This window comes from Acanthopagrus latus, chromosome 22 (assembly GCF_904848185.1).
Source record: "Acanthopagrus latus isolate v.2019 chromosome 22, fAcaLat1.1, whole genome shotgun sequence".
Lineage (NCBI taxonomy): Eukaryota > Metazoa > Chordata > Actinopteri > Spariformes > Sparidae > Acanthopagrus > Acanthopagrus latus.
This window is the reverse complement of record NC_051060.1, coordinates 25,043,964-25,069,008: the sequence shown is the minus strand read 5'-3', so window position 1 is coordinate 25,069,008 and position 25,045 is coordinate 25,043,964. Positions and strand designations below refer to the sequence as shown.

At 44.4% G+C, this 25,045-nt stretch overlaps 2 protein-coding genes across 3 annotated transcripts in view; one reads left to right on the top strand and one right to left on the bottom strand.

The window, feature by feature from the left end:
• Positions 1-16,989, bottom strand: part of vta1 (vesicle (multivesicular body) trafficking 1) — a 42,957-nt gene extending 25,968 nt beyond the window's left edge. For both annotated transcript variants that reach the window (XM_037086946.1, XM_037086947.1), the window contains exons 1-3: positions 16,899-16,989; positions 6,455-6,549; positions 1,513-1,640 (exon numbers count right to left, since the gene is read on the bottom strand). In XM_037086946.1, coding sequence (XP_036942841.1) covers positions 1,513-1,640; positions 6,455-6,549; positions 16,899-16,989 — 314 coding nt within the window. The remainder of the gene's footprint in view (positions 1-1,512; positions 1,641-6,454; positions 6,550-16,898) is intronic.
• gje1 (gap junction protein epsilon 1) lies at positions 15,457-24,774 on the top strand. Its single transcript, XM_037086960.1, has 5 exons — positions 15,457-15,581; positions 19,279-19,359; positions 20,997-21,179; positions 21,849-22,046; positions 23,311-24,774. The coding sequence occupies exons 2-5, from the start codon at positions 19,330-19,332 to the stop codon at positions 23,506-23,508; spliced, it is 609 nt and encodes a 202-aa protein (XP_036942855.1). The 5' UTR covers positions 15,457-15,581; positions 19,279-19,329; the 3' UTR covers positions 23,509-24,774.
• Positions 24,775-25,045: the final 271 nt, after the last annotated feature.

The window sequence follows — 25,045 nt, the reverse complement described above, 5'->3', positions numbered from 1 at the left end:
GAGGGATCGCAGCGTGACCCAATGACAGACGGGTAAAAATTCTTTCTTCGGTGAGGACTTATTCAATTCCCAGATATTTCCTGTCAGGAAAAGACCTCTTAAAAACTCCACATATCTTATTCCAGATGATAAGTGGAAGGACAGGAATGAAGCCGGGAGGAAAATTTAAAAGTCATAGATCATCCAGTGACGCTAATCCTTTCTTTCAACTTCAATCTGGTTTCTTCGCCGCTCTGCGTTATCAAATATGACATGACTGAAATAATAAGCTGGTAGATTTGATAATGATTACAGCCACTCTGCACTTTCAGTCCTGAGTTACATTTTACACAGCTTTTATTTAAAACAACTACAACTTAGAGAAAGGATGAATTATACATCTGGCTGACGGGTCAGTCTCACACTGAGACGAGGCTCCAAAACTTTTCTTTCTAACTTATTACAAATTTCTGTGGAAGGGAAGCGACGACCATACAGACAGTCATAAACACTTCAAAAGGATAAAAGTTCTGTTTGGGGTTTTTCATAAGTTCAGTTCAAACTGGAGGGAAATGCTCAGAAACAATCTTATCTCCTGTGACTCAGTGGGCCGACCGGCTGCCAGGTCGCTGGCTGAGGGGCTTTCCTGACCTGCAGCTTTCCACTGGTCAGGTGTTTCACTTCCATGGAAAGAGAACTGACCCGCCGACCCCAGCACTGTCTGGTACTGCTTGTACAGAACATAAAGGCCTCTGATGGGTCATGAAAATAAAATTCACCAGACTGGACCCAGGAGATTAGAGAGGCTTGTTTTAGTTCCCTCGACTGTGTGGGAGAAGAAACCAGTGCAGACGAGTGCGAGCGCCAAACTGCTCAATTCACATCGCTCTGAAAAGTTACTGAAATACCTCCGAGGCACAACACGATGATCTGTGACAAGAGGAGTTAGAAGATGAGGAATCAGGAGGGGAGGAAGGAAAAGAGAGAGGAAAGGAGGTGAGATTGAAAGGAAACAGAAGGTAGGAAAGGACAGAGGACAGGAGATGAGGAGAGAAAAAAGTAAGGAAAGGAAAAAGGAAAGGAGAAAAGAAGAGGAATTAAAGAAGGAAATAAGGATTGAAGGAAAAGAGAGAGGACATGGGATGAGGAAAGGAGTAGTGTGAGGAAGGAAGGAAAGGAGGGAGGGAGGAAAGAAAGAAGATAATGAGGGGAGGAAAAAGAAATAAAGGAATCAGGTAAAAGATCGTGGAGGAAACAAGTGGAGAGGAAAGTGAATTAAGGGAGGAAAGAAGATGAATGAACAAGGGAAGGAAGGTTAGGAGAGGATGACAGAAACAGACAGACACGAGGCAGAGGAGGTGAGGAGAGGAAGGAAGGAAAGAACAGAGATTAGAAGGGGAAGGAAAGAAGAGTGGAGGAGGGAGGGTCAGGAAGGAATGTGAGAGAGGAGAGAGGAGACAGGACGAGGAGGCGAAGGGAGGAGGCAGGGTCAGGACAGAGGAGAGGAGGAGACATGTCAGACTCCTTCCTTACTTGTGGAATCGTCCCGCTCGGTCCTCGTTGTCGGCGTACAGGAACATCTTTAAGGCGTAGTTTTCAATGTGGGCGTTGCCGACCACCTCCTGACTGATGGAGTCGTTATCGCCCAGCTCCTTCTTCATCTGCAACAAACACACACCAGCGATGACACACTCACGACTCCAGACAACACTGTGAAGATCTCAGCTGGAACTGGATCAGACTTTTATTGTCAAAGATGGAAATATCAGAACTGATTTAAAATCAAACAGTTTTAAATAGTTTGATCACAACTCTGCTCTCATGAATTTCTGATCCCTGGAGGTTTGATATTGGTGGAACATTCCTCGAGCTGAGAGACGCCATTTAACAATCTGTGACATCATCACAATGACTATTGGCCGAGCAGGAGCTGGTGGGCGGAGCCAGTGTGGGAACACACACACACACACTCAAACACACACACACACACACAACCTTCCTTCACTGCTGAATGAAATGTTCAAAATTTACATTTTCACATTTTTCAAACATCTTGACTCAGCGGGCTCCATCACCTGCAGCTCCTCCACCTGCACCTCCTCCACCTGCACCTCCTCCACCTGCAGCTCCTCCACCTGCAGCTCCTCCACCTGCACCTCCTCCACCTGCAGCTCCTCCACCTGCAGCTCCATTAAACTCTCTCCATCACAGAGTCCAGCACGGCTTCAGGTTTCTTGTAAATCCACTAAAGCAAACAGAGTGCAGATGGACCCCGACCAGCCTGAATAGATACACTGTTCACTGACTTAATCTGTGTGTGTGTGTGTGTGTGTGTGTGCGTGCAGACTGAAGGACGGACAGATATAAAGAGTGTGAGATGAAAGGAAACTGTCAGTGACGGTTCGTCCTTCAGTATTTGTCTGGTTCTCTGTAGACACACTCGAGTTCTCTGCTGCTAAAAGCTGACACGAGGTTCTTCTGTGTGCCAATAAACAATCAAGCGTCTGAATTGTTGAACTGAACTGTAACACCACATATCCAGTTAACTCTTCGTCTGTAACTCAGTTCTGCGTTGGGTTTTCAGGAGGACTGAAGTGTTTTTAAATCCTAACCCTAAGCCTAACCCTTAGATAAAAAAATTAACTTCAGCTTCTTATTTTGGGGTAAAAACTGATTTTTGTTATTGCAAAAGATCAATGAGACAAAGCAGATGGACCTTTTCCACTTGTTGCACTGGTGCGCCTCACTTCTTTACTTAGGTAACACGATAACATTTTAATTTAATGTCTTAACAGTTGAAAACAGAAATGAATGTACGTAAATTCTTTGTTTCTAAATCATTTTGGCGCACGTGTAAGCAGAACATCTGCACCCTGAGCAGTGAGATGCAGATTAAGATATCTTGGTGTAAATGTCACCAGAGAGGCGACAACATCGACAGTTTGTTTCCTCTTGATCCTGTTTGTGCAGTCAGGAGTCAAGATTAAGCTGCAGTCATATCTAAAAGGCGACTCTGATGTGCAGAGAAAGATCTTCATCGACTGAAACAAACTGACGATCAATACTGTTACTGCCGCCTCTCCAGCTTCAGACGGAGCTGTGGACCTTGTTTTCCTCTGAGAGCAGCTTGTTTATTCACTTACAGAGACAGTTTGTGTTATTACCTCATTAATAAACTGCAGGTTCACTCCAACCTTCCTGTTTCACAGCCTGAAGGAGTTTGAAGGCTTTGAACTCAACTGTGACTTTTATTCTTTGGTCTGGTGTCTTTTAAACCTCGTCCACTTTAGCTTACCTCCCTGTTTCTTCCCTTGATTTGTTTTGTTTCTTGATGTCTTCCTGCTTGTTGTTAATGTATTTTAAATGAAATGTTAATGCCCCTGTAGAGCACTTAGAGTAGCCTTGTGTCTGAACTGTGCTGTGCATGTTAACCTGGTCAGTTCTGTCTTTACATTAGAGCAGCAGTGAGGTGAAGCAAAGTGTTCGCTGTGGTTTATCTCTCAACACATCGATGACTTTTAACATTTTTTTATGAAGACTACTTCTGTATTGGGCTCTGGGCTTTATTGTGATACATGATATATATGTAAGTACTTTACTACATGAATCGCAGCGGTGAGATGTTTTATAAAGACACAGTTGGAGGTCATTAGCAGCTGGCTGATTCCTAAAGACAGTCAGCAGGCAGCTCACTCAGGATCTGTACCAACACTCTTATTTATCAAGTTCAAGTTGATTTGTCCTTAAACATCTGAATCCTAACGTCATAAAGAACGTGTGAATGTATCCTTAGACCTGCTGTAAACTCCGCTGCAGCAGGCGAGCCTCTAAATTTAGACGGCTCCACCTTCTTTAAACTGATTCTCCAACAAGTGATTTTCCAGCGTCCCAGTGAGAGCGAAGCCTCGGAGAGTTGAGCCGGCGATGACGGTGGAAAACAGAATTAATGAGTCCAGCATGTATTGTATGTACGAGCCAGGTCATCGAGGAGAGAGAGAGAGAGAGAGGCTGCTGTGGTTTGTGTGCCGACTCGCTCGCTCTGTAGAAATGAGTCACAGCTACCAGCAACAGTTCATCAAGAACCAGACCGTATGAACAGAACCTCAGGGTTTCCCCTCGATCCACAGAGCCAAACAGAACCTCCTGAAGAGGAAACAGAGCTGCAGCCATCAGTCCAGGGACCATCAGGAAAAGGTAGAAGAAGACGTCTTGTGTTTTCAGACTGATGCACTTTGTGACGAGTTTCTTTTTTTAATATTAAAAGATTTAATCAAATAATCAGGAACATGATTAGCAGATTAATCACTATTACTCAATCTCATTAAACTCATATGTATATATATAAATCATCTTTTGTCTGAGTGAAAACAAAACAAAATCAAAAGCTTCACCGTATATTCACCAGTAGGATCAGAGCTACGTGGATGTTCTTGATCGATATATTTAAACCAGTGACGACAGTTAATGCAGACTCCTCTGAACACGGCTGGTTGTGTGATTCTGACCCTCAGTGATCGTCTGTGTGGTGACAGTCGCCTGTGACAGACATGAATTCTGTCTATTTGTGTTCAAACTGCACAGACAGAAACACACTTCAGCCACGAGCTAATAAGAACACACACATGAAAGCAGCGGACGCGCCTCCTGCTGAGTGTGCGACAGTAATGAAGGTCTCTGCAGACCTGGTGTGTGTGTTTGCATGTTTTCATGCGTGTTCTCTCACTTCCTCTAATTGGCTCTAAGTGATCAATAGAGACTTCTTCACCTCCTCCTCCTCCTCCTGCTCTGAGTCACCTCCTCTCTCACCAACACGCTCCTGACTTGTTAATCATCTGACTGCTGATCTTCTCACACAGCTTCTACGCCTTCTAAATTTAGTTGCTGATGGAGAAATTACAGAAACATCTTTTTTTACACATCAGGCTGCAGGATGTGTGCGTCTCATCAGTGGAGATGTTCTCTGCAGTGTCACGGCGGCTCTTTCTCTCAGTTAAAGGCTCATTTGTTCGACGCCCTGCTGGGACTCCTCCGTCTCATCTCACCTCCTCCTTCCTCCTCACAACAACTCTATAAAATCTAATTAGTGTGGCTCCTGTTGACACACAGCCTCTCTTACATATGTGTGTCGAACTTAATACTTCTGTGACTCGAGGCTTTCAATAGATATGTACCTGCTACACTACAGAACACATGATTTACTGCACACAGTCTCATTTACATGATTTATGAAAAAACAAACAATCCCATCTGATTATTAGCTGACATGCTGTGATGGAAAGCTCCAGAACAACTCTAAAGCTGACAGACATCTGTTTCCAAGAACAACATTTATCTTTCAGTTTAACTTTCGAAGCTGTGTCCTTGCCGGACGTGACACGAGAGAACGAAGTGACACAATCAGCTTGATTTCATCGTTTCCTGTCAGAGTGTCCTAACGACCCAGAGGTTTGAGCCCAACTCTGTTTCTATTGTCATTCCTGGAAGATGAACAGCTGATGGTTGAAATGAGGAGTTCTCTACACCAGGGCTGCAAAAATGGTGGATATGAAAATGTGTCCCTCCAGTGAGGGAGAAATGTAAAATGAACGTATAAATATTAGAATATCAATCATAGATATATATTTATATTTTACATTTGACTCCCTCCATTAAATTGTGAAACATCTACATCAAATTCCACATCGTTGTCTCCTTCTTGTAAATTCAGCATTAAATGCAAAACCTTAAGTTGTTTCTCCACCACAACATCACCAGACTCCATCAACAAATGTGGTGATTTTCAGAGTTGTTGAGTTAAAACAAACTTTATAACGTAGTGAAACTGTGTCTCTGACAGATTCTGACTCATTGTGTCCTTGTTGTAAATTCAGCATTAAATGTTTCAGCTGAAGTTGTTTGTCTCCTTGTAAAAAGTGTCAGTTTGTGGCAGCATGTCTGTACCAGCCTGTCTGCTTCTGTGTCTAAAGTGCTAAAGTCTTACCTGCCAACATTGATCAGCTGTTTGAACACACTGTTTACACTGATTTCACCATTTACACTCCATTTATGAAAGAAGAAACATGTTATTGATCTAAACATGTCACATGTTACAAAGACACTAAACAGGAACAATATAGGCGACTTCTTTGTCCCCGTGGAGAAAGTCCCCAGACTCCCTTAACAAATGTGTCAGTTTAGTGAGTTGTTGAGTTGGAGACACTTTATAAACTCTGTGAAACTCTGTCTCTGACTCATGACACTACGGGATGTAGAGCGTTGTAGTCTGAAGCTAAGGCCGCTGTACAGCAGCTGTGAAGTGAGGTGACCTGATGAGAAGTCGTTCAAGTGCTCATAGAAATGCTAATCTACAATTCAACCACTGAGCAAACTGCACCTGGAAAAGAAGATGTGATATGAACATGACAGATTTTTCCATACTGTGATGGAGGATTTAGGCACCGCGGGTCCAGAAACAGCAGAAGTAGGTCGAACTTACCGACTCCAGCTGGTCCATGAGTTTGACCAGGAACTTTCGGCACTCTGGTGTTTTACTGTCCAGCTTCATGCCTGTCTGCATAGCATAGAGCCGGCCTGCAGGACGGGAGAGGAGAGATGAAAGGAGAACAGAATTAAACCTCTTTTTACTGCTCAGTAAACTTCATCCCTCTACAGCCACGTTCAAAGTCTGGCCGAGTCATGTGGAAGACTCGTTACACAAAGTCCTGATGAATCTTTCACTCCGAGGCGTCGGAGCGTCGGATGTTTCCATCTCCTCTACAACGGATCAAACACAAACCCACACCGGAGCAGGAGGTAGATGGAGCAGAAGATTTCCACCTGAGCCACCACAGGCCTCAACGTACAGAGAAGACTCGCTCTCAACTCCAACTCCAACTCCCACAATCCCTCATCTGTCAATTAGTTGTGCAGTCAGATTCTTCTCTTCACATGGTGTAAGGCTTAAACCTTACAGCAAGCCTGCAGAGACATCTGCCTGTCTGTCTGTCTGTCTGTCTGTCTGCCTGTCTGTCTGTCTGTCTGTCTGTCTGTCTGTCTGCCTGTCTGTCTGCCTGCCTGTCTGTCTGTCTGTCTGTCTGCCTGCCTGCCTGCCTGTCTGTCTGCCTGCCTGCCTGTCTGTCTGTCTGTCTGTCTGTCTGTCTGTCTGCCTGTCTGCCTGTCTGTCTGTCTGTCTGTCTGTCTGCCTGCCTGTCTGTCTGTCTGTCTGTCTGCCTGCCTGCCTGTCTGCCTGTCTGTCTGCCTGTCTGTCTGCCTGTCTGCCTGTCTGTCTGCCTGTCTGTCTGTCTGCCTGCCTGTCTGTCTGTCTGTCTGCCTGTCTGTCTGTCTGTCTGTCTGCCTGTCTGTCTGTCTGTCTGTCTGTCTGCTTCAACTATTATAAACCATCAACACTTGATTAAATCTATGTAAATGAAACCCAGTGAGAGCAGAGCTACACACACCTGTTTTCTCTCACATTATGTTGTACACACTCGTCTTCATACACAGTTATTATTCACCTTTAACACCATCAGTCATGACTCTATCACTGTGGAGTGTGACAACAGGTGCTTCTGGAGCTGACGTGACTGTAAATCATTAAATATATTGATTAGTGTCATTCTGTTTTGTTTTACTCAGCCTCAGAGTCAAGGTTGTGATGTGAAATCTTTTCCAGACACAGTTTTCTTTTCATGTCCACAGATGAAACAAAAAGAAAACACGGTGCAGTGAGTAAAAGGTAAAACAGAATTAGCCTGATGAGCCTAAATGTGGAGAAACTGTATCATAACTCCACAACTCTGTTGCTGAGCCTGCTGCTGAACTGATGCAGTAAACATACAAAAACACAAATACTGTCAGTCATTTTCAGCTACTTCTACACCCGGGCCCGTCACGAGGTGGAGTCTGCTACCAGATGACAGTCCTCACTTTGCTGTACTCCACACTGTACGGCGTCCGTCTGTTTCCGCCTCATGTTTGCTGTTTGAGTCACAGCTCAGTGTCGCTGGCCTGCTCAGCATCAACAGAACAATGTCTCACTTCACAGGGCAGAATGATGGGGAGTCACCGCCGGGCCGCCAGCCCCCAAACACTCAGTATTTCCAAAAAAACACCAGCGGGACACACATGTATGTATGGACTCAAGCGGCCGCCCCAGCAGTCAGGAAAACAGCCAGTAAGTCCTCTGAAGCAGTCGGTAAAGCAAGTTGGCCAGTCGTCAAGCAACAAAGAAATCCTTTGTGCTTCACAGCCGCACAGTGCTGACAATGAGCTGCAACACAGAGGGCTTTGACAGCAGAGAGGATGTCAGAACACAAGTCTGGTTCTGTGAGACACACGGTCCTCCACAGACAGCGCCGCCTGGTGCTCATTAAAGGAACTGTGAACAAACGTGGCTCTCATATCAGTCATTTTCTTCAGAAGATGCAGATCCATCATGTTTGATCAACGCTCCTCTGCTTCGGTCCAAGAAGACGACGACGTGAAAATGGCCATAATAACCCATTATTGTTATTCACTGAGACGACGGGCTCTTTGATCCGCTCTGCTCCTCGTGTTTTCTGCCTCTCATCCACAGTTATATTCAAAATGCCCCTCCAGCTTCAGCTCCATCACAGATACAGAACTTAATAAACAACAGAGGAGTCCAGTCAGCAGTCTTCCTGTCAAAAGAAGGCTGCCTCGACGCGTCTCACTGGACAAACAGCAGTTTGTAAACCTCTTCTCAGGAGGGAAACAAGGTTCAGGAACACTGACAGAGCCGAGCATCCTGTGACATGACAAGAGGATTTATGGAATGCTGGGATAACACGAGTCAGCAGGTTTTACACTAACTTGTTGAGTCCATGCCAGCTGCTGACATCTGGACTGGGTAACAAACTTCAATACCTTCATGGCATCCACCAAATCCTCTCCATACTGTTGTGTATCTAAACATGTCGTTCGACACCAAATTTTAATACCCAAGGAGTGAATCTCATCAGCATCACTGAGCCAATAAGCATGCAGCATGCTTGTTGTGCTGGAATCTGAAGGTGGTGGTGATTGGCTGTCTCGAGTCATGCAGGAACGACACCCAGAGACGGTATCGTTCAGGAAGTCACGGTATCACTATGCAAAGTCTTTTTAAACGCTACGCAGCTCTAATCTCAACTGTTGTCCAATTATTGCAGTTCCCTTCCTTCATTAGAAACAGTTAAACAGATAATCATCATTCTTAAAAGTCATAGATTTACTAGTGGGTTGATATGATGTGCAGCTGCAGGCTAACATCAGGCTAACACTAAGCTAACCGTGTCCTCTCTGAGGTGTGCAGGTAGGCCGGAGAGGAAGCAGAAGACTTGTCAAACCTGCTTTTGATTTCAATGATCGAATCTGAAACCTCATTCCAACCAATTTTCCGATAAAGATTCAAATGGTGGCAGCACTAATGACCACTACTTTCCAAACTGCCGTCCACAATCCGTCTCTGCTCGTTCAGTAACTGCTGATTATGACTATATTCACAGTTCCAATGGTTATAAACTGCTCTGAAGACAAACACTCAGTCAGCTCAGCTCAGTTAAATGGTTCCCTCTGAGCCCAAGAGGCGCAGAACAAATCAACTGAAAACACTTCAAGCACCAAGTAAATTGCCATTATGCACACGTATACACAAATACATTTAAGATGGAGGTGAACAGGACCGTGTCTGTCCCCAGAGAGCGAGGCGGTGGACCTGTGTTCAGCCCGAGCTGCACATCATTTATAACGTCACTGATCCAATCTGCGTGAAACAGCAGCTGAAACGCAGCCAAACCCCGTCAGCCACGGAGCTGCTGATGAATTACGCCGCTTCATTACAGCTAAACAAATCACGGCTGCGACTCAACCCGCTATCGATCGGCCTGTTCTGGGGCGGGGGTGAGGTAAAATACTGGCCTGCATTAGCAGGCTAATTTAGATAGACCTGCTGATGTAGGGCTGAGGCCGGCTGACGGATAAATACATCACCAGTCAAAAAAACCACACACGACATCTGATTCAGCTTCAGAGACTGAGCCGACGTTTCACTGCTCAGAGATGAGTCTGTAATAAACTGCAATGTTTGTTCTCTCGATGCAACAAATGAAGAAACAGCTCATTCAGCGTGACGCTGTTTAAAGATCCAGTTTGTAAGAAGGTTAATTTTTGAGTGACGGACGAGCTGAGAATGAGACTGCCTCACTTATCAGACCTTTAAGTAAATTAATAAACAATTATAAAGTCTCTTTCGTTCACTGGTCAGTTTGAAGGATTAAAAGGATTTCTATAATTGTCTGATGATGTAAATCTTGAAAAACACCTCTTATACTTAGAAAAAGGTTCAGTGAGTCCAGGCAGCAGCTGTCGCTCGGCTTTAAGTCACACTCAGGAGGAAACAGAGCAGTTGTTGGGGACATTATCAGCACATTATTCACATTTGGTGCTCCAGTGGGTATTTGTGGCAGCAGGACGGTGTGTGTGTGTGTGTGTGTGTGTGTGTGTGTGTGTGTGTTCTTGATGTAGGGTCAACAGTGTGGCTCATGAATGTGGTTTCAAAAGGACCCTATGGTGCAGAAGAAGATGCATCAGGCTGTGACGGGCAGCAGAGGTCCACCGATATGTTTTTCTGAGGCTTCGTTTTGATTATCAGACAACAAGCAGACTGAAAACAGAATATCTGATATTATAATATAATATATATATACAGTGTGTGGAGGATCCAGGAGGACGACTGAGCAGGACCGAGCCACACGACCTCCTCTCCACCGTGGTGACAGACATAACAATACATTTCCTTTAAGTAGTTGCAGATTCAGATGATTCAGTGTTGAGAGTTCTATTTGTGACGTGTTACCAATCAGACATTGTGAGAGGAGCCAGTGGCACATTTGATAATCTGAGACATGCTGAATATCTCTCTGTAACTGAGGGGCTCACACAGCAACATCTACCCCCATAAAAAAATGTTCAAAACGCTCTAAACAATATTTCAAAATATAACCAGACTTTTAATATATCACACAGTGGCGCTCGGTCAGAGTTGACTGGGCTCCAGAGCTCCACTCTGTTCCATCCAAACTCTCCTGGACGGCCACATTTGAAACCATCTGTTCAGTCAGTTAGTGAGAGCCTGGATTTGTTTTGGGAAGAGTGAAAGTGATAACATGTCTGTAATTAACACACACGCACGCACACACACGCACGCACGCACACGCACACACACACACACACACACACACACACACACACACACACACACACACACGCAAACACACACGCACACACACTCTTCATCACATTGTTCCATCGAGCAGCACGACTGTTGGCAGGACACGCAGCCTCGCCTCTCCTCGCATCATGTCGATGCTCCACAACTCTTCCTCTCGCTCACACAGTCACACTCAGTCAGACAAGTAAAGCTTCCTGCCTTCAAATCAACATATGGCCTCACACACACACACACACACACACACACACAGCTGGGCTCAGAGGCCCAGACGCATGGTGCTGCTGACCTCCAGTGGTCTGGCTGGATCACTGGTCCACTTCAGCATACACTGTGGCTGCAGGCCAAACATCCACGTCAGCCGCCTGCAGCCTTCACAACAAACCACGACCATGTAAACCGCCTTTTTGTCGGTGAAAGGACTTGGAAGTACTCCAAATCAATTCCCATTCTTCACCTTCCAGGAAGTCCTGTCAATCACGTCTATCACAGCGTCAAACATCAATGAGAAACGCTTGTTCTCACTTTGAGATAAAGTTAAACCGCTTATCTGCTGCCGACGCGCCGTTCACAGCGTAAGCAGCTCCGTTCTGTTAAAACAGCCCGACTCCCTGATCCCAGATCCTTCATCCACCGAGCGCCCGAGGACAGAGGAAACACACAGTACAGTAACAGCCACGCTGATCGACGGGCGTCTCCTTCATCCATCTGACACGTTATAGACCAAACAACTCATCGATTAATCAGGAACATAACAAACAGTTTAATGTACAATGAGGATTATCGTTAGCTGCAGCTCTGCATCTTAGAATGACACAGACTTCTCCTGAATCACTCACTGTCTGTAATCTGCACCGACTGTGTTCACATAATGAAATAATCTGTTTATTTATACATATGATTAAATACCTGCAGCCATAACACAGCAGCAGGAAATCTCTACCAAATTAAGAGCGTGCATTTCTACACAAGGCTCAGCAGCAGTAACTTCATTCATTATTTACAAGCAGCACTATGAAATTGCCGGGGCTGAATATTATATTTCATTTCAGGAAATAAACAAGAAAAAGACCCTCCAGAGCCTCATTACCCACCTAAACACAAACACCTAAGACTACTTCCAGGTGCTTACAGCTCCCTGCCCTGTTTAAGGTTCAGGTATCACCAACACGACCCCCAACATGTTAAACTTTATCTGAGGACGGAAGTATGTTCTGGACCAGTGAAAGTGGAAAGTGTCCGACCATCAATTTGCAGCTCAGATCCTCTTCAAACATCGACAGTTAATGGTTCAAGTGATGCCAGGAATTTGTTCTTATTTACAGCGACCACTTCAGAATAAAGCAGAAACCTCACAGTAAGTGAACCATCGCTCACTCTGTTTGCTTTTAACCTTCAGGAAATGATTTGAAGAGGCTGTCATGCCATTTAAAACGCAACTTATTAAGTAAATATGGAAGAGTCCACCCTGCCAAGTTCTCTGCAATTTTTTTATAGGTTGCTTTCAGTGCTTCGAGTCTAAAGTGTCTGATGTTTCATCAATAAAACTGTCAAAATACGAAAAAAAACATGCTGGGAAGAAGCAGCAGGGCCCGGTGGGCTCACAGACTTGTTCCATGAAGGTTATAAAGACACATACGTTTGTCATTATGTCTGATTTCACCACCGACAGCTCTGTGAAGACGTTTCTGAACAAGCTGTTAACACACACGGTCAAAAATACCCATTTATACTCATCCGATCCTTAACCTCCAGAGAAACAAGCAGCTTCAATCAACTCAGAGAAAAAAAAAACAAATTACACACACACACACACACACACACACACACACACACACACACACACACACACACACACACACACACTCTCTCATCTCGGTCATCTAATCCAGCTCCCAGCTGGCCCTCTGTCTCTCCATCTGTAGCCAATCAGGGATCAGTAATGAGCCCTGCTGAGTCTCTGATTGGTTGAATGAAACTTTCCAAACACATCAAACACTCAAGAAATGACCACAAACACACGACAAACCGAGCCTCCTGAGAATCAGCACCGCTGTGACGTCAGGATGAGAAGGGACTGACGCGGTGTGACGGGTCGGGCTGGTACACAACAGAACACAAACCTGGGGGCTCAGGATTCTGTTTGTCCAGGAGCAGACACGTGTCGACACAAAGTCCTTCTACATCAGTTACATTTCTTGCACTGAAACAAATAATTTCTTTAACTTGCAGGAAGCTGCTCAGTACACAGTTGGAGTTCCACTCACATCCTTCAACACCTCAACTGAATCGTCTGCTCCTGCTTCAGCTCGCAAACCGACCCAAAGACCAGAACCAGTGTTAGCAAAATACGTTTCAACAAAACCACCGGCAAGTTATAACTTTGCATTAGTTCAAGGTGAATGTTCTGTATTTCTCTCTTGTCACAGCGCTGTGCTCGTGCTCTGGTTGGGTTAGGGTTAGAAAACATCTGGGTCCGAGTTAAACTACCTGCTGTGATCACCAGAGAAATGTCTGTTCGATCATCAGCTCTACTAAAACATGTTTAATTCATTCGCCTGTTCATGCAGCTAATAATACAACCCTGTGCCGTCCAACAAAAACAGCTTGCTGGTAAAGCGGTGGGAGCAGTTCACACCAGCTGGTGTCAAATCTTTCCAAATGACACCACAAGTCGTTTGGTGAGCAGCCACATAATGACGTGCAATCAAAATGCCACTTATCAACTAAAGACTTCTGACTCTTCCAGTTACACAAACTTTCTCCCGGCTGTCAGAAGAAGCAGGCTCACGTCTCTGTCGGCACGTAGGATGCCTGGTTTTGATCTGACAGCATTTTTTTTGTTTTCTTTTCTTTTCCATACCTCTTCATGTGCATCTGGACTCCAGCAGCTCCACATGTCACAGCTCAACTAGGTCAGACGCAGACTCCTGCTGACTGAAGCCTGAGCACTCCATACTATCAATCAGAAGTCATCTCAGATAGTTTGACCTACTTCACGCTCCGAACGACTGATGTAACATATACCTGTTTATGTCACGCGCATAGAAATCTATTTGTGTACATCTTCAACTGTTAATTTAAAGAAATCGCTCAAAAACAGCAGCTTGTTTACTAAAGAGTCAACCATCACGCTGTCTCTGCTCTGATCAGAACGTGAGAGGCTGAAGCTTCATGTCAGTTCAATCTTGTTATTTATGGTCACAATAAAGTTCAACACACCAGTTTTAATATTTTGACCGTCGGCTGCGGCAGAGGACTTCAATGTTTGGATAAAATCAGGCGTGTATTTTCACAGAGAGGTTCGCCCTCAGGAAATTGTTTAACGGAGGAGAAAAGACAACCAGATGATGAACAATGGTCACACAGTACATTTAATTAAATACATGGAATTTGTTGTGTAAAATCACACCGTCTCTCTGACAGAAACTGTTGTCTTTCATTCAAGTGTGTTTTGTTAGCAGAGGTGGTCTTAACGTGAGGTGAGGTGGACGAATCTCATTAAACAACTCGATCTGTTCCTACGAAAACAAAAATCTTCATTCCCCCCCCCAAAAAAAACCTACCGCAGTTTCCCCAAACAGCTGAGCACTGATCAAACTGTTCTGGTGCTACAGTGTGTTTGTGGCTGCAGGATAGAGTTTGTGGGACTGAGTCCAAATAAACTTCCGTGTTTGTTCATGGTGATGAAGCATCATGTCACTTATGAGCTAAATCAGGCTTTTGTTACACAGACGATGTTAGCTGGATCGATTCTTAATTCAACAAGCATAATAAGGGAGATACTTCGTGTCCAAAGACCTTTTTTTGTGTTTCCAGGTGGGTAATTATCGCTGGGCCGAATGAGCTCCATCTTTGGGTTCAATATCCAGTTCTTCTGTCTAAATCTACACCATATTCACACAGCTGCCAGTTTTCTCTGACATCATGCTCTGATATGAAATGATGTACAGTTGTGTTCCAGGTCAAGTCGAATAAATGGGGAATCCAACAAATCATTATTATTTCACAGCTTCCTGATTAAAAGGAAACAAAGACAACAGTGAAAATCAGGAAGGTGCATCGAGTCGTATTTCAGGTTACAACACCATGTTTGTGTTGTGATAAGAATGAATGATAAGTACAAGATAAAGACGAACAACGCTGGCACTCGATAGCTTTTCTTTTTATGTGGTGACTGAATGTCTTATTTCATATTGCAACATACACCTGGAACACAGCAGTATGTCATTATATCCTCTTGAAACCAGTTTGAGCTTCCTTCCTTGAGCGTGTTGTCAGAGGAAAATGGTTGTTGAGTGAAAACACTCTGACAAATTGTTATGATTCACCACTTCAGCACTGGAGAATACAAAAGACAGTAAACATCCAGAGGGACATCGGGCCATATTTCAAGGTAAAACAACATGTATGATATCCCATCAGCTAACATTAGCATCAACACAGAGCTTGGACACGTTCATCTGCACTTCGAACTAAAACACTGGATGCTATCAAACTGTACAGTTAACAAGAAAGAGGTTGAATGCTAACGTTAGCTGACGGGTTGACGTGGTGAAATGACAACAATGTGTCTGATTCCTGACATTTATACGAAGAAAAAGCACCATAACATTATCCCAGCAGTCAAGCCTCCAACAAGGACCCTGATGTCAGAGGACAACGGCTGCCATGTAAATATGGTGTGTAGAGTCTGTGGTGTCGAGGTCTGTGAGTTTTCTTAAATGATTTTCAGTTAAATGTCTGAAATAAGGTGTGTGGTGACCAAAGTCTGAAGACATTTACAAGTTTTGTTCTGCCACATAAAATCCATCATTAAACGTCCTCACAGCGAACACGGAGACTCATCTACTCACTAGTCCGTCTCAACAGGCCACTTTAGTTAACATAATCCCACAGCTACAAAAACATCTCATCATCTCTGAAGATATTTAGCTTTTTGTTTAAATGGAATAAAATGTTTTTTTTTTCTCAACTTTTAAAGGAATGTTTTACTATCAGCACAATAGAGTAACACCGTAATCTCCATCTGCAGCGAACGTGTCCTGATTCAAACAGTAAACAGAAATCACAGTGTGCTGTGAGAAGTCATTAGTCATGAACATGTGGTGTAATGACAGTGAGGAGGTGATCTGACAGGGCAGCAGGGTGGAGAACATTCCTTAGAGCTGAGCCAGATATGCCAGACTGCCAACACACAGTCACATGAAACAGGCTGGACCAGAACCTCCCGTGACCGTCCACCAACTCTGGACCTCTGAGTGATTAGCTGGAGAACTTCTACATGTCTGACTGCAGACGTGCTGACAGTGACTGACTATAGCTGCAGCTAGCAGGCTAACATCAGGGCAGGTGACTTACAAACAACATGTCAGCCTGAGTGACTGTGCCGGTCAGAACTCGAACACTTACAGGTGTCATGACGTTGAGGAAACGTTAGCCGGCTGAAGTTAGAGCTGTCATGGCTAACAATGCAGGAATGTCACTAGCTAACGTCCAGGTTGATTTAAACCCGCAACTCGGAGGCTCGTTCATGATTTAACACGATGAAATGACGCACAGAGTCACTCTCTGTGACTCATTCATGGACAAAATCTACATTTAAATGAAAGTTGGGGGCTAAGCTAACACACTCTTAGCTGTCGGCTCAGGTAAACAAAGCTGGGATGCTAACACAAGCTACGGCTAACATTAGCCAGCTAGACGAACTTACAGTAGTAAGCCACGACCGGGTCCCGTTTCTCATGTTCCTGTGCGGTCCGCAGGTGGTGCTGGATGGGTTTGAGCTGGGCCGGGAGCGCCATGTCCGTTATAAACCCTCCGGGAGACAAAAACACATGAATGACAGCGAGAGCAGCCTCTCTGTTGTTGTTAGCAAGTGTTTCACTCACTTCCGCGTGTTTGTCCAATGGGAGCGGCCGCCTACTCGGGACAGATGACGTCACCAGCTGTCGCGGTGCCCTTCCTGGATTGATGAGAGGGAAGTTTCCTCATTCAGACTGGACTTTTCATTTGGTTCTGACCCCAGTGACTGAGAAAAGAAACTCTTGTTTGTTTCACTGTATTTATGTAAAACTATAGATGAATTCTGAAGGTGATAACATGAATAAACACAACTTGTCAAAGTACAACAACTGTTTTTATTCAAAGGGAAGTTACTCTTATGCTACACAAAGATACTCCAAACACAACTGCACACATTTTGTCTGGATATGAAACCAAAATCAGAGAAAAGTTAAAGGAAAAATTCACCCAAAACTGTAATTTCAGTCATTTCCCTCCCCGTAAACAACTGAAGTAGCTGGGAACTTGACATAAAAAATTACCAGAGAAACCAACATCAGTGTCTCCATGCAGCTCGCCTGCTGTAATCACAGTCTCTAGAAGCTCTGAGATCACAAACTGATCCGAGGAGACGTTATTTACACCATTTTCAAGTTGAAATCTTCACTGTAGCTGCTGAGCTAAAAGCTTTAGCGTCTGAAGTGACAGACATGTAAGGAACCTCCACATGTGGACTGCAGGGGACGAACCCTCCGACTGGACCACGACTGGTCTTCATCCTGAGCCACGGCCGCCCACTTCCACATATGTTCCAATAAAACACAGACTTCTACTCCCTGGTGTTGTAAACTGATAAATAAATTAACCTTGTAAATTATAACTTCTGTAATTACCTGCAAGAAGTGCTTTATTTTTAATTATTCATATGAAAATGAAAAAAAAAATACAGACAAATAAAGAGAAGAGGAAATTAATAAACTGGTTGTACTTCGTACAAATATTCTCTGAAGTCATCTGGATATCATTCAAATCATCTGTTAATGTGACTGCAGAGAAAAAAATCCAACCCATCCAGTCCTGATCAGAGACAAACCCTGACCCGAGCCGGGCAGTACCAGTCTGAGGTCAACACAACCAGGAGCGGTCCAGTTCAGTTCATCAGAACATGTTCACAGTAATCAGATTTAACATTCAACACATATAACCGAAGAGAAAAGCACAGAACATGAATGACATCTATCCCTTCAGTCAACAATAACTTCACTCCATCACTATCTTGTACATGTCAGTCTTCATGTCTCTAGTATTTAGTTTGTGAGATATCAGCTGACTCCAGATCAGATCTGTCTGTCATGCTGTGTTTCTGTGACGCCATCACTTCAGTCTGAGCCAAGGTGTTGGTCGTCCTGTTCCAGGCACACGGCTGGCACGAGCCTCCACAAGTTGGCTGCCAAACTTGGATCAAGTAAGACCGAGTCAGTGCAGCGTACACCAGAAGCTACATGACGGATACTTCAAAATAAAAGCATGCACCCTCCACCCACCAAGATAATACTGTGACAGGTTTATGGATGGACTCTTCTCTGGTGCTCGAGTGAACACGAGGTCTGACGGATCAAAAACTCAAACTAAGTCTTTGGTCTCTTGTTATAAATATTTCCATAACACTAATTGTTATTTAGGCTTCAGTGATTTCTTTGCACAGCATCATTATTGTTATACAGTGAAGTGAAGAGTTACTTATTGTTCTTTTCTCCTGTATCAGTGACGAGCTGCGCTGACGAGTCCCCCAGCAGCTGATGACTTTTATCTCATTTATTCTAATCAGAGGAGAATCAGACATGAAAAAGAAAATGACAGGATGAAGTTTCTTTTTTCATTAGAAAGTGTTGAGAATAAAGTTGACACACAGTTTCGTGCGGCCACCTCTCCTGAGCTGACAGCGACACTGTGTTCATGAGCTGAAAGAGAAATAATGTCTCTGTCACTGAAGCTGATTCTGAATTACAGTTTCAACATTTCATCTACACAACTTATTCTGTTGAGACAGTGTGCTGTCGTCTCAGAAGGTCGACTTTAATCCTGAAAGGTTGGGTTTATTGTCCACATTTCTTTTGTTTCCTGAAGTGCATGATGTCAAACCCTCCTCCTCTCATTGGTTTCTGTCCGCTGGCCCTGCTGACACTCTCCGTATGTGTCTCAGCAGTTTCCTCTCAGCTCGTCCAGCTCCTGCGTTTATTTTGAAAGCTGCGAGCGGACGTGCCACATGTCGACTCCGTCTGGCTTGACTCTGCTCTCTGTCCCGCAAGGTCCCGCAACTGGCATGAGTTTAGGATCCCTGAGTGGAAAAAGAGGGGGGAATGAACAACACGCCGCCTGGATTACGGTTGGTGTGTGGACTTCCATTTTATTTCACTTTGTCCAATTTTGGCTTTTGGGATTTGACTTTTGATCGGGGGTTCTTTCTGTGTTGGTGGCTGGTCGCTCAGGACTGTATTTGGGACGACAGCAGCTCCATCAATGCTCTTCCAGAAGTATTTGCAGTGCAGGGTGTGTTGTCATCACTCTTGTTTCTGACTTGTATTTTGTGATTTGGTCATGTGTCCACAAACTTCACAAAAACCAATAAGTAGCCTGAGCTTTGTGTCAAAAAAAGGTCATCCTAATGACCACGCATGATTGATTGATTGATCACAGTTAAAAGTAGATGAGTTATTACAGTTAATCAATCCTAACAGGTGCTTTTCAAAATACAATCTGTAAAGTAAGAGAAGTTGAGTGGAGCTCCTTTAGCCAGCCGGGAGCTGCTTTGTATTTTTGTTGCATGTTTGCCATCTCTCTCTGCATTGTGTGTGACAGGAGGTGGTTTTTTCGCTGACATAGTTCTATAGGGATTATAATGCAGGGACCACATCCCCCCCCGGCCCATTGTTGGCCCCTCTGTCCCTGTTGTCCTTTTTCTACTGAGCGAGTCAATTGATGGAGGGATAAAAGGCAAAAAAAATATGCATTGACACGGGCTTTCAGGGCGAGAGAGAGAGAGAGAGAGAGAGAGAGAGAGACAGAGAGAGAGAGAGAGAGAGAGAGAGAGAGAGACAGAGAGAGAGAGAGACAGAGAGACAGAGAGAGAGAGAGAGAGAGAGAGAGGGGTCAGTGGGAGATTTTGGAGCCGGACTGTTGGCGGCCTTTAACTGGTGCCAGCAGCGAGCCGGGCCATGAGGGCCCAGAACAGCCCCGGAATTAAACAGGGGAGAGCGACAGGCGAACCATGTCTTTAAACTACATCAAAAACTTCTATGAAGGATGCGTAAGTAGATCACAAAGACTAATTGCTGGGCGTTTTATTTGTGTCACTCTTCACACAGCTCGCTGACACTTCTTACCTTTCAGGATTGACAGTTACAGAGAGGCGACGCCGAACAATTATCCCTCTGAAAGGCTTACAAAACGGAAAAGACATTGATCTGTTTTCATCCTCAGCTTTTTAATCCATCTCCCTTTACCTCCGTCTTTATGGAGCCGAGTGACACGTCTGAAAGCCTAATGGCTCTCTGCTTTGTGCGAGTGTCATTTCAGCCTTTTTTCCTAGTAAACATGACTCAGTGTTGGTGTCAGAGCAGAGCAGGTAGAGAGAGGAGACGGGAAATGTTTCCTCTGAATGGGTTTTGTTTTAGCCTTCAGAGCTCAGGGCCTCAGCGAGCCGCTGTGCTGCAGCATTTATCTGGCTGACAAAAGCTATTTTCTCTTTGTCTCTGACTCTGTGTGTGTGTGTGTGTGTGTGTGTGTGTGTGTGTGTGTGTGTGTGTCCATGCACATTTGTGAGTTGCATGTTTGTGCAATGAAAATGTGAATGCTTGTTTGAGTGTGTCCTTGTCTCATGTGTTGGGTTGTATAATTGGACCTGTGTGTGCTGTTCACACTCACTTACCTGTGTGTGCATGTGTGTGTGTGTGTGTGTGTGTGTGTGTGTGTGTGTGTTTGCGTGTGTGTGTGTGTGTGTGTGTGTGCGTGTGTGTGTGTGTTCCAGCTCAGGCCTCCTACGGTGATAGGCCAGTTCCACACCTTGTTCTTCGGCTCGGTGCGGATGTTCTTCCTGGGCGTTCTTGGCTTCGCCGTCTATGGGAATGAGGCTCTGCACTTCAGCTGCGATCCGGACCGACGAGAACTCAACTTGTACTGTTACAACCAGTTCAGACCGATAACACCTCAGGTACAGACTAAACTCAACTATAGGTACAACTGAAGTACACGTAGATGTACTGGTCCAACTACTTCAGCTCTCTGATATGATACCATGTGGAGAACTAAAGTCATCTCAGATATAACCACAGCTGTAAAAGTCAGAACCACAACACCACAGTTTTGCATGTAACTTAATCAAACCAAATCAACCCAATAACACGGGATCACAGCCCTCCAACAGAACCATTTCAGTCCACTCAGTGAATTCTGAGTAGAACACTACAGTAAGGTAAACTGATAGCTGCAGCCACACTGTAATTCAGATTATACTACCCGAGGCATCCTGAGAGACAGTGGCAGGCCGCGTTCAGCATGACAGCTTTTCCATACTGGGAGAAAAAACAAGTTTGTAGAGGTGAAACCTTCCTGCAGTAATTGAACCTGACGGCCTCAGTTACCAAACAACACAAATACGATCTTTGTTTAGCTGAATTATCTGGATGGACAATTTTAAACCAGTGTGGAAAGTGATGAAAAATCATTTTTCTCTCCACACCCAACTACTTTTCCTAACTTTTATCGCTCCAAACCCACACATTTTTCCCTTCACTCAATATTTTCTTCTCTCTTGCTTTCTTCCAAAATACCTGTCAGGTTTCCTGCATTACACATTCTGTTTTCCTTCTGCGGTCTCCAGGTGTTTTGGGCGTTACAGCTGGTAACAGTGCTAGTTCCTGGGGCGGTGTTCCACCTCTACGCAGCCTGCAAGAACATTGACCAGGAGGAGATCCTCGAGCGACCCATCTACACCGTCTTCTACATCATTTCTGTTCTTCTACGCATCATTCTTGAAGTCATCGCCTTCTGGCTACAGAGTCACCTCTTCGGCTTCCAGGTCTGTTCATTTCTAATTGTTTAAACCTTGATGTGAAAAGAGTGCTTGTCCATGTCACAGTCATGAATCCAACAATTACAAGGTCCTTCTCACTGTCTTGGACATTGATAACGATCCTCCTGGGGCACCAAAGCTCCAGGTCAGAGGTTCCTTTCAACACTTCTAAAGACTACGGAAGACACTTTACTGTCCCCGAATCACATCAACTACTTTCTGTTCATGCTCTGGAACAAGATACTCAAAATATTGAACTATATGTGAAGTATATCACCCATTTAAGAAACCTCAATCAGTGCAGTCGACAAGATCCCCACCAAACGTTAGGAAGTTCTTCCTTGCTTAGTCCACTTGTAAAGTTCTGCGACGTCCTGTTGAGAGATTTCACAACAACATACAGAATCAAGGGAGGACATATTATCAATGTAACAGTTAAAGATGGAATTGATGTTCTTCACTTGTAAACAGCTGGTGCAGCTAACAAGTTCTTGGTCGATCCCGACTTGAGTGTAATAAGACTGAGAATATTGCACAGTGCCAACTGCACCAATCAGCCTCAACATTAAAACCACTGACAGGTGACGGGAATAACGTTGATTTGCCGCTCCGACTACCTAGATCCAAATCTAATCAGGCATCCATGAGACATGCCAGAACAAGTTCAAGCCACAGAGGCACCAGTGGATCAGACTTGGCTCTGACCAGTCGAGGTCTTGATACAGGACCTCTGGCACCAGGGTGGATTTCAGTGTGGAGCCTCTGAGGATTAGAATCCTTCCTGCATGTCCCACAGATGCTTGATCAGATTGGGATCTGGGGAATTTGGAAGTCAAATCAACACCTTGAGCTCTTAGTCACATTCATCGATCACTGAGCGGTTCTTGCGGTGTCGCAGGGCGCATTGTCCTGAGGGCTCCACTGCCATCGCCGTGATGGTGGCTACTTGGTCCACAGCGGTGCTTGGATGGGTGGTGCATGTCAAGAGGCAGCCACATGAACTCCTGGACCCGTGGTTCACCAGTAGAAACTTGCACTGTAACGAGACAATCAGTGTTACTCACCTCACCTGTCAGTAGTTTAAATATTTTGCTGATTGGTGTCAACACTTTCAGAACTTCTCGAGCTTCTTGTGACTGGGATCGGTGGTCCTGCCCAGTACAGCTCGCAAGTACTGACTGAGAATGTAACAGAGATGTATTTAAGGGCTTGGAAGTTCAGACATTCATTAAAGTATCACCTCCCCACGTCTCTCTTTTCTGTTCCTCAGGTCCACCCGCTGTACATGTGTGATGCCAGTGCTTTGGAAAAGACCTTTAATGTGACCAAGTGCATGGTGCCTGAACACTTCGAGAAAACAATCTTCCTCAGTGCCATGTACACCTTCACTGTCATCACCATACTTCTCTGTGTTGCTGAGATATTTGAGATACTCTGCAGACGGCTCGGTTATCTCAACAACCAGTGACGCATACACACAAGCACACGTAAGATGACTAAGGGTGAAAATATATGACACTTTCTGCCGGTTTTTATTGGGCTCTTGGTTAGCTGCTGCTGGACTTCTATCGAACAGGAAGCTAACGTGAGAGCAAAACCTCACCTGTGGTCCATCGTGAGTCAGTTGCACCAAGAGATTTGAGAATGTGCGACGTCATAACAGGCAAGTCTGAAATATTCTCTGGGAGTTTTTTGCCCTTAACTATAGAGTACATCCCTAGTTGTATTTCAGATATCAGTGGGTCTGTACTGGCTGTGTCCAAGGGTGTTGTGAGGACGTGGTGGCCAGAGAATACGTACCTCTGACTCTGAACCGTTGGGGGATGGGATAGAAAGATATTTGGTTCTCTTTTTTTCCACAAGATGACTGAAAGGCAGGCATCAACTTCAGGGTGCTACTAGAACTTGTGGCCATGGTCACAGTAGAGCACAAGATAAGCTTAGTTTGTCACAAACAGTTTGAGGGTCCCTAAAAAACCCTGTTGTACCCAGTCTTACCTCAGATCTGACACTATTACGTAAGAAACACACTGGAAGCCTTAGCTGTGCAGATTTTTTGCCTGGCGTGCATTAAATGTTCCAGTTCATCGAACAAATCTGATGAATCTTCTCTGGACTGACTGACAGAGTTCTAACAGTGGAACTAATCAGCTCGATTCAAGGCACAGCGTCTTCATGTAGTGTAATAACAGCCAACAATGCAAATCATTTAGCTAGTCACATAATTCTGTTGCACAGTCCAGATAAACACAACAGTCTAGACTGCCTTCATGGTGCTGATCAAATATGACAGGCAGACTACAGAGCTGGCCATGGATTATCACTTCTGTCATTTTTAAGAAAACTGTGATCCAGTAACTTTCCCCATGGGCGAGTGACGTGCAGGTGCCTCTGCTCCTGACACTCCCATGTGTGACAGTTATCGCTTCCAGTACTCGTCTGTTTTTTCACCTCCGGCAACAATCTGACCTTCTATCAACACGAGCGCTGCGACTTTGTTGTGGACTTTTGATGAGGCCGTTCGACTTATCAGATATCTGTTTCAGCTTAGTGAGTCTCCGATAACTTGATTTGTCGAAGGGAGAAAATCTGTCTCGCAGCCAGAAATCCTAAAACAAATGTTTCAGTTTACTTCCATCTGGTGCAAATGCATCTTCAAACAACAATGTACTCAAATATACCATCACTTAATATGTTTTTTCTCCTCGATGGTAAAGAGCAATCCTAAGATACAATAATTAACATAAAGGCAGTTGAAGTTATAATCTAAAAAGCATAAAACGTATAAAATGTATTGTCTGAAGGATCAATGATAAACATTATTTAAAACTTGGGTAAACGAATGTGTTGGAATGAAAATATTTAAAATATATAACAGTACTACAAGTTACAGTGTCTTTTAAGTATCATCAACTGCCAGTCCGAAGTAAAACTGCTTGGATTTTAACACAGTCCTACAAACGAAGAGGCTGATGAGGTCTGTGTGCTGAAACTCTGAGCAGACG